The sequence below is a fragment of the Pygocentrus nattereri genome, chromosome 19 (assembly GCF_015220715.1).
Source record: "Pygocentrus nattereri isolate fPygNat1 chromosome 19, fPygNat1.pri, whole genome shotgun sequence".
In the NCBI taxonomy this organism is placed as follows: domain Eukaryota; kingdom Metazoa; phylum Chordata; class Actinopteri; order Characiformes; family Serrasalmidae; genus Pygocentrus; species Pygocentrus nattereri.
Window position 1 is genome coordinate 2,384,837 of NC_051229.1, and position 16,134 is coordinate 2,400,970.

The 16,134-nt window shown below is 43.3% G+C and overlaps 1 protein-coding gene across 1 annotated transcript in view; it reads left to right on the forward strand.

Annotated features, from left to right (window-relative positions):
- Window positions 1–3,733: 3,733 nt before the first annotated feature.
- Window positions 3,734–16,134, forward strand: part of LOC108442890 (serotransferrin-2-like) — a 56,538-nt gene continuing 44,137 nt past the window's right edge. The window contains exons 1-2 of the mRNA XM_037531026.1: window positions 3,734–3,822; window positions 15,361–15,477. Coding sequence (XP_037386923.1) covers window positions 15,438–15,477 — 40 coding nt within the window. The 5' untranslated portion in view covers window positions 3,734–3,822; window positions 15,361–15,437. The remainder of the gene's footprint in view (window positions 3,823–15,360; window positions 15,478–16,134) is intronic.

Below are 16,134 nucleotides of genomic sequence, written 5' to 3' on the forward strand. Positions count from 1 at the left end.
GGAAACTACAGCTAAGGTGGTGAGAGAAACTGGCAAGAATGTGTTGGGTGTTTCGTCTGGTCAGAGGAAAGAAGACAAGGAAAGTTGGTGGTGGAATGAGGAAGTCCAGGAGAGTATTCAGAAGACGAAAGCAGCTAAGAAAAAGTGGGATAACCAGAGAGATGAAGGAAGTAGGCAGGAGTTCTGTGAGGCTAGTCGCATAGCGAAAGAATGGTGGCAAAGGCAAAGGCTCAGGCCTATGATGAGCTGTATGAGAGGTTGGACAGTAAAGAAGGAGTAAAGGACTTGTATCGTTTGGCTAAACAAAGAGATAGAGCTGGAAAGGATGTACAGCAGGTTAGGCTGATAAAGGATAGAGAGGGAAATGTACTAGTGAGTGAACAGAGAGTGTTGAGTAGATGGAAGGAGTACTTCGGGAGGAAAACGAGAGAGAGAGGAGGACAATGGGGGAGAGATAGTGGATCAGGAAGTGCAGAGAATTAGTAAGGTGGAAGTGAGGGCAGCTTTAAAAAGGATGAAGAATGGAAAGGAAGTTGGTCCAGATGACATACCTGTGGAGGTATGGAGATGTTTAGGAGAGAAGGCAGTGGACGTTTTAACCAGGTTGTTTAACCAAATCCTGGAGAGTGAGAGGATGCCTGATGAGTGGAGAAGCAGTGTACTGGTCCCCATTTTTAAGAACAAGGGTGATGTGCAGAGCTGCAGTAACTACAGAGGTATAAAGTTGATGAGCCACACCGTGAAGGTATGGGAAAGAGTTGTTGAAGCAAGGCTAAGGCGAGAGGTTCAGATCAGTGAGCAGCAGTTTGGTTTCATGCCCAGAAAGAGTACCACAGATGCAATTTCTGCATTGAGAGTGTTGGTAGAGAAGTACAGAGAAGATCAGAAGGAGCTACATTGTGTCTTTGTGGATCTAGAGAAGGCATATGATAGGGTGCCAAGACAGGAACTGTGGTACTGTATGAGGAAGTCAGGTGTAGCTGAAAATTATGTTAGGCTGGTGCAGGACATGTATAAGGGTAGTGAGACAGTGGTGAGGTGTGCAGTTGGAGTGACAAATGGTTTCAAGGTGAAGGTAGGGTTACATCAGGGATCAGCTTTGAGCCCCTTCTCGTTTGCAATGGCGATGGAAAGGTTGACAGATGAGGTCAGGCAGGAGGCTCCATGGACCATAATGTTTGCAGATGACATTGTAATCTAGAGTAGAGAACAGGTGGAAGACAATCTGGAGAGGTGGAGGTTTGCACTGGAGAGGAGAGGAATGAAGGTCAGTACAGACAAGGCGGAATACATGTGTGTGAATGAGAGGGAGGCAGGTGGAAAGGTGAAGATGCAAGGAGTAGAGGTCGTAAAAGTGGATGACTTCAAATATCTTGGGTCAACCATCCAGAGCAATGGACAGTGTAGAAAAGAGGTGAAGAAGAGGGTGCAGGCAGGATGGAGTGGGTGGAGACGGGTGTCAGGGCTGATGTGTGACAGAAGGATAGCAGCAAGTAATAGAAAACAAACAAGAACTAATACAACCCCATTTCCAAATAAATTGGGATGCTGTGTACAATGTAAATAATAATAGAATGCAATGATATGAAAATCATGTAAACAATATTTTAAAGGAAAATACTACAAAGACAACATATCAAATGTTGAAACTGAGAAATTGTATTGGTTTTTGAAAAATATTGAATGTAATGCCAACAACAGGTTCCATAAAAGTTGGGACGGGGTCTGTTTACCGCTGTGCTTCATCTCCTCTTCTTTAACAGCTCTGTCAGTGTTTGGGAACTGAGGAGACGCTGCTGTCGCTCTGAAAGTGAAATGTTTTCTGTTCTTGTTTGATTCAGGATTTCAGCTGTTCATCAGTTTCAGGGGCTCATTTGTCATATTTCTTATTTTATAATGTGCCAAATGATCTCAGCGGTGACCGATCTGGACTGCAGGCAGGTCAGTTTAGCACCCGGACTCTTTTAATACGGAACAATGCTGCCGTAAATCATGCAGAATGTGGTTTGTGATTGTCTTGATCAACAGATCACAGATGCACAGATGAGCATGTCACCCATGCCATGTGCACTAATGCCCCCTAAACCATCATGAATACTGGCTTTAGAACTGTGCACTGATAACAAGCTGAGTGGTCTTCAGCCCGGAGGACACAGTGTCCATGATTTCCATAAAGAATTTCAAATGTTGATTCGTCGGACCACAGGACACTTCCCCTCAGTCCATTTTAAATGAGCTCAGGCCCAGAGAAGGTGGCAGCATTTCTGGATCCTGGTTATATTTAGCTTCTTCTTTGTGTTTTAGAGTTTTGACTCTTAATCTTTTAATTATATTATGTACCATAGATGATGAAAAGTTTTTTGGTATTTTATGTTGAGAAATTGTTGCATTTTTAATGGTGCAGTCTTTCACAGATTAGTGAACCCATCTTTACGTCTGAAAGACTCCGCCTCCCCGGGATGCTTTTTTATACCCAATCATGTCACTGACCTGATGCCAATCAACCACCAAGTGTTTTTTTTTTCATCTTTGAGCTAGAGGAAAAGGGGGGTTATAAGAATGACTTGATAGCTTGAAAAATATAGCTGCCATCAGCCAATCAAATCAGTGCATATATTGATAGGCTTAACTCTGGCCAATGTTATGATGTAACTTGAATAGCATGTGCATTAAGAGCCATTCACTTCCATGCTTTGAAATGAAACACATCTTATACTCCTGTTTACTTGTGGATAAAAAACTGGACACATAATGCTCTGCCAAAAGTGTTGCAACTTTGCAACTGCAAGTGATTTCACAAAATTCAATGCCTTTTTATCAACAGCACATTTCAAACCATATTGATAATCATTTTTATCCAATATTTATTCTCAGTATGCATTATATATTTTGTTTGAAAAAATCTGGAAAATTTGCAAAATTTGGTTTGCATTGGTTTCTGGGAAGGCGTTAGATATGCTCTAATCCTGTTCCAATGAGGTAAAATGGTAATTTCTCTTGCTCTGTTTAATTTACACACGTCGGTAACATCAAGCAACACAAAAATCTGAACAGCGTTTCCCTTAGAGCTGCTTTTTTAAACTATACAGACATCAAGGATTTTTGGGATTCATGGATATTTTCAGTGCATGGACCAATGCATTGCTACTTGTGGCTTTTTTTATACTATATTTACAGTTAAGTCTTGTGAAATGTCCCTAAATGTGAAGAAACGGCTATGTAAACAAAGCTTTAAAGTATGTGTTAGCTACATTAACCTCGTAGCTCCAGTGCCACAATTAAAGAGTCAAACTTCAGACAACAAATGTCTTGGCGTGACAACACTTGACTTGAGTGTTGGCAAGTTGTCACTCTGTATGTCCCAATAACACTAACAAACGCAGCTCAACACTAAAGTGGTCTCCTTCTACCATTTCTGTCTGTCATTCATTCTTCAAAATGTTAGAGTGAAGGTGGGGAACATGATGATTTTACTTACCACTGCCCACAGCGCACTGTGCTGTTGGGAGCGAAAGACAAGAGTAAACAGTTAGCTGGTTTGTTTAGAGACATACAGCGAAGGGAAACAAGCATTAAGGCACTTTTGTTATTTAATGTAACATCTACTTCACATTTACATACATTTGTTTTCTGAATTTATGGCTATAAATCCTGTCAGTTATAAAAAGTGTCAGTAGGGCTCTAGATAAATCTTGCTGCAGTTCCTCTTCCCATCTTCATGGGGTCAGTAGAGAGGCACCCTTGGGCTGGAGTTGTTTCCAGGTGGCACATCCTCCATGCTGGTTATCTTCTTGATAGGAAACTGTGTGTTTGCTGCCTATTGTAAGTGTTTTTTGTTCTTTTACTGTTGTTTACGGGTTGTATTGGTGCTTTTAATGTTTGTGTGCAGTACACTTTTATGGAACCTGCATGGCAGTTGAGACACTAGGTGCTGTGTATGTTATGTTGTTGCTAATACTGTGCTAATGCTATACTAAAGCTATGTCAGTGCTAATACTGTGCTAATGCTGTGTTGAAGCCATGTTAATTGAAAGGACTACTTGGCATTGGTTTTAGACTCCGTCTCTTTTTATGCAGAAGGACATTTTATATGCCCTAGATGGTTCTGGGTTGCTGAAGTTGGGATTTACTTGGGCCTCCTGGTACATCATTCCCACTTCACTCAACCACACCATTAGCCACTAACACTGGCCACCATCTGCTTCTCCATCACAAACTACTATTGCAGAAGCCTTCTATATGACCTGTTCTACCACCTACTTATTGAGACACCAAAACTAAAAGCTGTAAAGTAGCTGATGGACTTTATTTGTGTGGTGTATTGGCCACTCACTCGGTGACTGTTTGATGGTTTGGGTTGGGTGCTGTAAATTTACTTTTGGTTTGTTTGATTGTTTAATATATTTCCTATTGTGCATTAAAGTTATCTTGTATACATCTCAGCCTCAGGAGACTGCTATAAATCGACCTAACTCGCTGCTTAATTGCCACACACTACGCAACTTGTACACAGTCCCAGGTGATGCCCTCCCTCATCAAAATATCTTTGTAGCAAACCTATTAGTGGACTCTACGCTAGTGGTTACAAATAAGAAAAAAGGTGTGCATTCATAAGAATAAAGTGTTTAAAAATGAAATGGACATAGAAAAAGTATTCAGACACAATTTTAGTCTTTTGTTGCAAAGCTGTTACTTGCAATTACAGTCTTATTATTATTTTTTTTGTTAAAATCTTTGGTTCAATTTTGGACCATTCACAAATCATGAACCTGAGTCAAAGTAGATACCCAAGGTAAAATGTTACTCCAGTAAAAGAAGTTCCTCCCTTTAGACCTCCACTTGAGTAAAAGTAGTAAAGCATTTACCTTCAAATGTACTTAAGTATAAAGCAAAAGTACTAAAAGAGTAATTCTGGCTCTGATGTCCTGTTATCATTTTTATAACCAGACTGCCTTCATGAACTCATTTTAACTCCTCATTAACTAGTATATATTGTTTGTTACTTTTCGGAGTTCACTGGTACCTTGAGTACACTTTCATTCCACCTCACATACCATGTGTGATGTGAATGACGACAAAGCCTTATCTAAAACCCCAGTGACCAGAATTTGTGTAGGTTTTATTTCCTCTCCTCTTAAAGAATTTGCTTCCCCTTTTGAAATGCATATAGCTTTTAAGGAGCTAATCTGAAGGCAATGTCAAATGTTCATGTTTTTAGTTGGTAAGACTGCCCCCCCCCCACCTTTCTTGTTTATTTGTATTTTTTTATTTAAATAATTTTTCCTTTTCCTCTACCTTTCTATAATCATTGATATGGAGGGCATTGTCAACATATAAGAAAAGCAAAGATTAGGAAAAGAGGATTGTGTGTATGAAGGTATATAAGGATATAAGCATTGGAAGTAAAGCAGCTGAATAGGCCTGTAATGTCCTTAGTCATAATTGTGGTGCTAACTGAAGTACTGTTACACTTGTTTGATATAATTTTGTATTTTCTTCTGTTTTTTTTAAAAAAGACTATAAATAAACAGCAAAGGTTGAGTTCACAACAATAACTTCTAACTTTGAATCGTTTTTTTACAATCAGATATTTGCACTTTAGTTTTGTTCTGATTTTTACATTGGTAGTTGTTGAGCTAACTAAGTTATACTCTTGTTTTGATTATGAGTTATGTTTCAGCTGTGCATCTCACCAGTTACTGATAGTTGTAACAGCCAAAAATGTGATTATCAGCCTCGACTGCTAGTTTAGGATTTCTTAACTGGAGAAGATAAGATTCTGTAAGACAAGTTTCCTAAATGAAGATTTACTTCCATATGAATATGAATTTGTGAAAAACTTTATCTCAACCTGGTCCGATCTTCACTCAGGACAAAAAATAAGAAGTTTCTGTAATACAATTTCTCTGAAGGCTGTCCAACAAAAACCAAGTATCTCCAAAATAGAAACTTTACAGAAGAGGATAAAAACATTCTTTACTTTCAATGTAAAATAATGGAAAACCTTTTAATTCTAAGCAATTTTGGAGCATTTCTATCGGTCCAATCGTTGTTAAATTTTCACACAATGTAAAGGACAGCTGCTGAGCTCAAATGATGCAGAAAAGTAAAAATCACAAAAAACATGTTTTTCATTGGACACCGACTATATATACACTGCTCAAAAAAATAAAGGGAACACTCAAATAACACATCCTAGATCTGAAGGAATGAAAAATACTCATTGAATACTTCAATGTACGTTCTGTACAAAGTTTAATGTGCTGACAACAAAATCACACAAAAATCAATGGAAATCAAATTTATTAACCAGTGGAGGCCTGGATTTGGAGTCACACACAAAATTAAAGTGGAAAAACACACGACAGGCTGATCCAACTTTGATGTGATGTCCTTAAAACAAGTCAAAATGAGGCTCAGTGTTGTGTGTGGCCTCCACGTGCCTGTATGACCTCCCTACAACGCCTGGGCAGCTCCTGATAAGGTGGCGGATGGTCTCCTGAGGGATCGCCTCCCAGACCTGGACTAAAGCATCCGCCAACTCCTGGACGGTCCGTGTTGCAACGTGACGTCGGTGGATGGAGCGAGACATGATGGCCTAGATGTGCTCAATCGGATTCAGGTCGGGCCGGGGCCGGTCCATAGCTTCAATGCCTTCGTCTTGCAGGAACTGCTGACCCACTCCAGCCACATGAGGTCTAGCATTGTCCTGCATTAGGAGGAACCCAGGGCCAACCGCACCAGCATATGGTCTCACAAGGGGTCTGAGGATCTCATCTCTGTACCTAATGGCAGTCAGGCTACCTCTGGCGAGCACATGGAGGGCTGTGCGGCCCTCCAAAGAAATGCCACCCCACACCATTACTGACCCACTGCCAAACCGGTCATGCTGAAGGATGTTGCAGGCAGCAGATCATGCTCCACGGTGTCTCCAGACTCTCACATGCGTTCAGTGTGAAGCTTCTTTCATCTGTGAAGAGCACAGGGTGCCAGTGGCGAATTTGCCAATCCTGGTGTTCTCTGGCAAATGCCAAGCGTCCTGCACGGTGTTGGGCTGTGAGCACAGCCCCCATCTGTGGATGTCGGGCCCTCATACCATCCTCATGGAGTTTCTAACCGTTTGTGCAGACACATGCACATTTGTGGCCTGCTGGAGGTCATTTTGCAGGGCTCTGGCAGTGCTCCTCCTGTTCCTCCTTGCACAAAGGCAGAGGTAGCGGTCCTGCTGCTGGGTTGTTGCCCTCCTACGGCCTCCTCCACGTCTCCTGGTGTACTGGCCTGTCTCCTGGTAGCGCCTCCAGCCTCTGGACACTACGCTGACAGACACAGCCAACCTTCTTGCCACAGCTTGCATTGATGTGCCATCCTGGATGAGCTGCACTACCTCAGCCACTTGTGTGGGTTGTAGAGTCCGTCTCATGCTACCACGAGTGTGAAAGACCACCAACATTCAAAAGTGACCAAAACATCAGCCAGAAAGCAGAAAGGTACTGAAGTGGTCTGTGGTCCCCACCTGCAGAACCACTCCTTTATTGAGTGTGTCTTGCTAATTGCCAATAATTTCCACCTGTTGTCTGTTCCATTTGTACAAAAGCATGTGAAATTGATTGTCAATCAGTGTTGCTTCCTAAGTGGACAGTTTGATTTCACAGAAATTTTATTTACTTGGAGTTATATTGTGTTGTTTAAGTGTTCCCTTTATTTTTTGAGTAGTGTATGTGTGTATATATATCTATATATCTATATATCTTTATTAAACTGACAAAATTACACAGAAAAATTTTCCAATATTTTCACTGACCAACTTGATTGTATTTTGTAAATATAAACAATTCCAGAATTTGATGCCTGCTTCAGTTTGTGGATTCAAAGCAACCCTGCAGCTTTTTAGCATCTTCAACTCGTCCACCTCTTCACGGTTTTGACCACAGGTGTGCTGATTTTGAGTTTCTGACAGTGTGTTGGGATGAGGTGAACGAGACTGGTCAGAATGACTGAGCTGGGCATGTGACACCATTTTTAACAGTGGTGCAACAATGATCCAAAATGCTCCCCTCACTTAAGGCATGTTGTGTGTATTATTATGGTTGGTATAGTGTAGTGAGTAACACCTCTGCCTTCTACACTACAGACTGGGTTCAATCCCTGCTTGCACAAGCACCCAATAAGAGTCCTTGGGCCAGACTCTCAACACCACCTTCAACTAGCTGTGTAAAACTATAAGTTGCTCTGGATAAGGGAGTCTGCCAAATGCCCTAAATGTATTTGGACATTTCCTTCATTAGACTGGCACTGTGATGATGAGCAGTGAGTCCAGATTCTGCCTTTCTACTTAAATTATCTGGTCAGCCAGCAGTTTCTGCACAATGCTCGTGTGCACATCCGACAGAATGTAACAGCAACCAAAATGAAAACGGAAAACTATTTGGGAGAATAGAATGCTGGCACTTGACTGCATGATTTTAACAGTACTGTGATGTCTTTACACCTGAATCATTTCACAACATTATGTATGGTAGATGGTGAAAGACCTAAATTCTTTGCAATTGTAATGTTCCAACCAGACTCAGATGCTCACGGATTTAAAACACGAACGAGTCCAGAGTCGTGGTCACAAAACAGACAGGGGTCAATTCCAAAAGGCATAGCGAGTACTGATAGCTGAACGTACCACAAAGCCAATAGTCCAAAAAGGGAGAGGCAGAAAGGCGGAGTAGAGAAAACAAGCAAAGGTCAAAAAGCTGAGTCGAGAGAACAAAAGGCAACGGTCAAACACAGGACGCAAACAATACATAGAACGCTCAGTGGGTCACAAACAGATACAATACCTCGCAACTGTCTAAGGCTAAAGCCCGGGCTTATAAACTAAACTAAATAGGTCATATGATCAACAACAAAGGTGACAATTAGTGCTCCGTATAAGATATGTTTAAATGAATATGGGTTTAGTTCATCTTTAGAACATTTCTATCCCAGGCTGTTTTTCCTTTTGTAAAATATGTACATACAAATTCTCCATGCATCACCACCTTATCGTGGTGGAGGGGTTTGCGTGCTTGCATGATCCTAGGAGCTACGTTGTCTGGAGTAAAAGCTTCTGGTAGGGTCTCCCATGGCAAACTGGTCCTAAGTGACATGTCAGACAATGTGTGATAATTACCCTTATGAAAATAAAATCAAAACAGGACTTGTGTACCCTACCCGGATCAGGCTTACCGGGGCCCCACCCTGGAGCCAGGCCTGGGGGAAGGGCTCACCAGCGAGCATCTGGTGGCCGGGCATTTACTAATGGTGACCGGCCGGGCCCAGCCTGAAGGAGTTACATGAGTCCCCCCTCCCATCAACCCACCACCAATGGGTGGGGCAGTTGTAGGGGTTGAGTGCTTTGTCGATCGGGTGTTCTGATCCTCGGTTGCTGAAACTGGCTTTTGGAACTTGGAATGTTACCTCATTGGTGGGGAAGGAGCCTGAGTTGGTGCGCGAGATTGAGAGATACCTGCTAGATATAATCGGGTTCATCTCAACACACAGCTTGGGCTCTGGGTCCAATCTCCTTGAGAGGGGCTGGACTTTTTTCTTTTCTGGAGTTGCCCATGGTGAGAGGCAGCGGGCAGGCGTGGGCTTTCTCATAGCCCCTCAACCCGGCACCTCTATGTTGGGGTTTTCTCCAGTGGACGAGAGGGTAGCTTCCGTATGCCTTCAGGTTGGGGAATGGGTCCTGACTGTTGTCTGTGCTTATGCACCGAACAGCAGTTCAGAGTACCCAGCCTTCTTAGAGTCCTTGGGAAGGGTGCTTGAAAGTGCTCCTCCTGGAGACTCTATTGTCCTACTGGGGAACGCTCACGTGGGCAATGACAGTGAGATCTGGAGGGGTGTGAGTGGGAGGAATGGCCTCTCTGATCTGAACCCGAGTGGTGTTCAGTTTTTGGACTTCTGTGCAAACCACAGTTTGTCCATCACGAACACCATGTTTGAACACAAGGATGTCCATAAGTGCACATGGCACCAGGACACCCTAGGCCGCAGTTCAATGATTGACTTTGTAGTCATGTCACCGTACCTGCGGCCATGTGTTTTGGACACTTGGGTAAAGAGAGGAGCTGAGCTGTCAACTGATCACCATCTGGTGGTGAGTTGGATCAGGTGGTGGGGGAAGATGCCAGTCAGACCAGGCAAACCCAAACGTATAGTGAGGGTTTGCTGGGAAGTCCTACCGGGTATGGTTGGCCTGCGGGACACCAGAGGCAGCTGGTAGGTATCGACAGGCCAAGCAATCTGCAGCTTCAGCTGTCGCGAAGGCATAAACCCGGGTGTGGGAGGAGTTTGGTGAGGTCTTGGAAAGTGACTTTAAGTTGGCTCCGAAAAATTCTGGCAAACCGTCAGGCGACTCAGAAGGGGAAAGCAGTGTGCCACTAGCACTGTATATAGTGGAGATGGTGTGCTGTTGGCTTCAACTGAAGACGTCATGGGGCGGTGGAAGTAATACTTTGAGAACCTTCTCAATCCCACTGACATCACCAGTGAGGAGGCAGAGTCTGGGGACACGGGAATAGGCTTGTCCATTACTGGGGCCGAAGTCGCTAAGGTAGTTAAAAAGCTCCTTGGTGGCAGGGCTCCAGGGGTGGATGAGATCCGTGCCGGGTTCCTCAAGGCTCTGGATGTTGTGGGGCTGTCTTGGCTGACACGCCTTTTCAACATTGCGTGGACATTGGGGGCGGTGCCACTGGGTTGGCAGACTGGGGTGGTGTTGCCTCTTTTCAAAAAGGGGGACCGGAGGGTGTGTTCCAACTACAGGGGAATCACACTCCTCAGCCTTCCTGGTAAGGTCTATGCAGGAGTACTGGAGAAGAGAGTCCGGCTTATAGTCGAACCTCAGATTCAGGAGGAGCAGTGCGGGTTCCGCCCTGGTCGTGGAACACTGGACCAAGTCTTCACCCTATCCAGGATTCTGGAGGGTTCATGGGAGTTTGCCTAACCAGTCCACATGTGCTTTGTGGATTTGGAGAAGGCATTTGACTGTGTTCCCCGGGGTATTCTGTGGGAGGTGCTTCGGGAGTACAGGGTACATGGCTTTTTGCTATGAGCCATTCAGGCCCTGTACAAACAAAGCAGGAGTTTGGTTCACATGGCCGGCAGTAAGTCAGACTCGTTCCCAGTGAGAGTTGGACTCCATCAGGGCTGCCCTTTGTCAACGATTCTGTTCATAATTTTCATGTGGATAGAATTTCTAGGCGCAGTCAGGGGATGGAGGGTCACATCGCTGCTGTTTGCAGATGTCCTATTGGGGACATCAGGCCATGAACTTCAGCTTTCGCTGGATCAGATTGCAGCCGAGTGTGAAGCGGCCGGGATGTGAATCAGTTCCTCCAAATCTGAGGCCATGGTTCTCAGGCAAAAAGGGTGGAGAGCCCTCTCTGGGTTGGGGATAAGCTCTTGCTTCAATTAGAGGAGTTTAAGTATCTCAGGGTCTTGTTCACGAGTAATGGTAAAAGGGAGTGGGAAATTGAAAGGTGAAATGGTGCTGGGTCAGCAGTGATGCGGGCTCTTTAACTGTTTTTACCTTTACCTGCGGTCTGTTGTGGTAAAGAAAGAGCTGAGCCATAAGGCAAGGCTCTCGATTTACCAGTCGATCTACATTCCTACCCTCACCTATGGTCATGAGCTTTGGGTAATGACCGAAAGAATGAGATTGCGAATACAAGCAGCCGAAATGAGTTTCCTTCGCAGGGTGTTTGGACTCTCCCTTAGAGATAGGGTGAGAAGTTCAGTCATCCAGGAGGGACTCTGAGTAGAGCCACTGCTTCTCCACGTCGAGAGGAGCCAGCTGAGGTGGTTCGGGCATCTGGTTAGGATGCCTCCTGGACTCCTCCCTCGGGAGGTGTCACAGGCAAGTCCACCCAGGAGGAGACCCCGGGGAAGACCCAGGACACGCTGGCATGACTATATTGCCCAGCTGGCCTGGAAGCACCTCGGAATCCCCCCCGGGGAGCTAGTGGAAGTAGCTGGGGAAAGGGAGATCTGGGCCTCATTGCTTAGGATGCTGTCCCTGCGACCCGAACCCCAGAGAAGCAGAAGATAATGGATGGATGGATGGTTAAATTCATCCTACTTTTTAAGTCAGTCTTTCCTATGTGCTCATATTTCGAATGTAAAGCTCCATTTACACTGTTAGAAATTAAGGTTCTGTGCAGGTACATGTTCCGTTCATCAAGGTACAAGCAGTGTAAATGTTCCCTCAAAGGTTCTACAGTGGTTTTAAGGTCTAATAGTGAACCTTAAATCAGTTTCTCCAGATGAAAAGTTGGTATTTGTACCTTTTCATAATGAATGACATTGAATAACATTGAAGAACATGGGGATGAGACGGTCTTGAAAAACATGCAGATAATGTTAAAGAATGTGGTGATGGGAAAGGGATGGTGTTGTAGAATGTGGGGATGTGAAAAGGATGTGTAAAGTGGGGATGGGAAAGGGATGGTGTTGTAGAATGTGGCAAGGGAAAAGGCATGGTGTTTTAGAATGTGGGGATGGGAAAGGGATGGTGTTGTAGAATGTGGGGATGGGAAAATGATGGTGCTGTAGAATATGGCGATGGGAAAGGGATGGTGTTGTAGAATGTGGGGAGGGGAAAGGGATGGTGTTGTAGAATGTGGAGAGGTGAAAGGGATGGTGTTGAAGAATGTGCTGATGGGAAAGGAATGGTGTTGTGGCATGTGGGGGTGGGAAAGGGATGGTGTTTTAGAATGTGGGGATAGGAAAGGGATGGTGTTGTATAATGTGGGGATGGGAAAAGGATGTTGTATAATGTGGGGGGGGGGGGGGTGGTGTTGTAGAATGTGGAGAGGTGAAAGGGATGGTGTTGTAGAATGTGCTGATGGGAAAGGAATGGTGTTGTGGCATGTGGGGGTGGGAAAGGGATGGTGTTTTAGAATGTGGAGATGGGAAAGGGATGGTGTTGTATAATGTAGGGATGGGAAAGAGATGGTATTGTAGAATGTGGAGATGGAAAAGGGATGGTGTTGTACAATGTGGGGATGAATGTGTCTGAATGGCAATGAAGCAGGAAGCCATTGCTTTAATGCAACATATTGATACATTGTGTAACCCGGGGAAAAGGTACCACACAGGACACAACAAATTATTGTGGGGCTCGTTTATTTGTTTCTTTAGTAACGTTTAAGTAACATTCTTGTTTTGCTTGCTCTGTAGCAGTATTGTTAAATATTATTTTACTTTACAGATTTAATAAAAACAGATAATGTCTCTTGAACCTTTTTCTTGTTCCCTTGCCTTTTGTGTTAACCTCGTTTGCATTTTGTATGTCTCTCCTGGGTGATGTGTGGGGGCTGCGGAGAGCAGTCCCTTCGTCAAGTAACTGCCTATTTTACATCTGGTTATCTATAGCCCCAATCTAGCAATGCCATTTGATGAAGGGATATTTCGGAGACATCCTGGCTCAAAGATGGGGGAGACTGTAAATTCCTGGGTGGGCCTCAACACCTGTGTATTAATTGCAAAAGTAGAGGCAGTCGCCCATCAAGTAGGGGGGTTTCTGGATTGTTTAGACAAAGGGACAACAAGATGGTGTGGTTTACATGGTGGACTACTTAAGTCTATTGTTGTGTAAGAGTTAGACTTGCTTGGTTGGGAAGATATGCACTTATTAAACGTCTCCACTCCTGTTCTTCAAGAAACCAAAGTTTGCCAGCAGAAATCAACAACAGTTTTAATGTTATCACCATTTTTAGCAATGAAGCTGATGAAGTTCTTTTGGTTGCTTAGTGATTTGATCACTCTGTAGCCTGCTTTCAGGCTTTGAATCGGATTGAGTAATATTGACTGTGTACACATGTCTGGGTCAACGTTCTCCATACAAACTGAGAAAACTGCAGTCTTCCAAATGTTCTGTGTGCTGCACAAGAGATCATTTACAGTAGCCATATTTGCATGTTCCCATGACCTTGAGGGTGACATGGCTTAGAAAATGTGTGTGTGTGTCTGTGTGTTTTTGGGGGGGGACTTAATATCTTACCATAAACCTCAGCAATCTCTGCAAACCATTATCTAATTTTGCATGAGCTGCGTCTTAGCCATAATATACAACCCCGATTCCAATGAAGGTGGGACGATGTGTACAACGTAAATAAAAAACAGAATACAATGATTTGCAAATCCTTTTCAACCAATATTCAATTGAATACACTACAACGTCAAGATATTTAATGTTCAAACTAAAAGATTATTCCAGAGCTGGGGGGCTTTGTATGAGAGGCTCTCCCCCCTGATGGAGCTTTATTAGTTCTAGGTACCAGTAGTGAGCAGCACCTTGTGATCTAAGTAGGCATGATGGGTCATAGTGCGAGAGAAGGTCACTCAGGTACTGAGGGGCGAGTCCGTTTAGAGCTTTATAGGTCAGTAATAGGATTTTTTAATCAATGCGAAATTTAACTGGTAACCAGCCGTGGCACATGACTCCCTGCCAAGACTCTGTGTGCACAGAGTGCGCAGCATCATCAGGGACTCCTCTCACCCCAGCCACACACCTCCAATCTGTGAGGGGATACGGAACCAGTCAGCTCAGGTCCAACTTCTTTCCCCCCATCATCACCCTGCTGACCTTCACACCACTCCACTAATCTTGTAATACTGTATGTTGCACACAATATTTATTCATTTATTTATTTTATTTATTTATTATTATCATCTCTCACACTTCCACACATCTATCTATTTATCTAAAATGTTCCCACCAGTGAGGTCTGTATGGCCGTATTTGCACATCTCAGAACTAGACTGGCATAAAACTTCACATCTTTGTAGCCCCCTGTGTGTTTTGTAAATGTTGACTAATAAACCATCCATACCTTGTTATAGCATTTTTAGGTCCATATCTAAATGTTTGGTATTCCAAGTGAGCTTTTATCCCTTCATTTGTTTAGTATTGATCACGGCTGATTGCTGACAGTCAGTTAATTCCCATGTGTAAGTTAGATGATCAGTAATTTAATCACGTTAACCCACACATAGCTAAAACGCGTTCTGTGGAGTTTTCCTCATCATACTAAACGTACTTATTGGGTTAATTAAAACATTCTTTAGGAACCTTTATTTTTTTATAAAGTACTCTGTCATGCTTCACAGCTATCAGTGAAATCTAGTCATCCTTGTTAATTGGTAATGTGATCGGTTCACCAAGAAAACTGGAATTTGAGAATTTCCAAAGAAATTCCACCCAGGCCCAGCGTGATTTTCTTTCTGCACTTGCATTCAGGCAAACCACACCTCGTGTGCTGGGATTGGTTAGCCATTAAACCAGTGATTAAAACCACACCCCCTTCCCTTCTGGTCCCACCCACTCAGGTTCAGGCTGCCTATAAAAAAAGCTGTTCTGCCATCTAACAGCGAGGAGCTGCCTTTGGAAGCCCGGGATCCCCAGCATGAAGCTCATCCTCATCTTCGCCTTCTTCGGATGCCTCGGTAATGCATTAAACGTGCTTTTATTGCTGAGCTCTCTTTTTCTTTTATCCTTCTTTATTTTTAGCAAATTCATTGACGCTTTGTTAGTAGTAGTGTAAGTGTTGAAGCAGCTAACTAACACACTAACGCATTAGCACGGTCGGTCAGTCCTAATTTCTAACCTGTAATCAGAATTATTAATTATTAATTTGATCTGTTGTTGCAATATTCTGCCTTCCTGTAATCTGTAATCTGCAAATGAGCCACTAATAAAACGTCCCTTGCAGTCATACGCAAAAGTTCGGCCATCCCTGGTTTTCTAAGTGTGAATAAGTGAACACATCCTCTACTGAGAAGACACTTCTGCACATTTTAATGCTCACTTAGTGTTTATTTACTGAATTTAACGTACATGGAAAAAAAGAAATAAAACTAGATAAATTGTGGTCTGTGAAAAAGTGATGGCACATTTTATGTTTTATTTTCTACTTTTCCCCCAACATGGTAAAATCAGCAACTAAACAGAGACAACAAAAATGACACACAGAAAAGTTGAAATAACTTATTTTATTGATTTACTAAGTAAAAAAAATTGGACTGGGGTGCCCAAACCTCTGCATATGCCTATATAGGAATCACCTGTTCTGATCAAAACAATACAAACCGTGAAGCATTAAG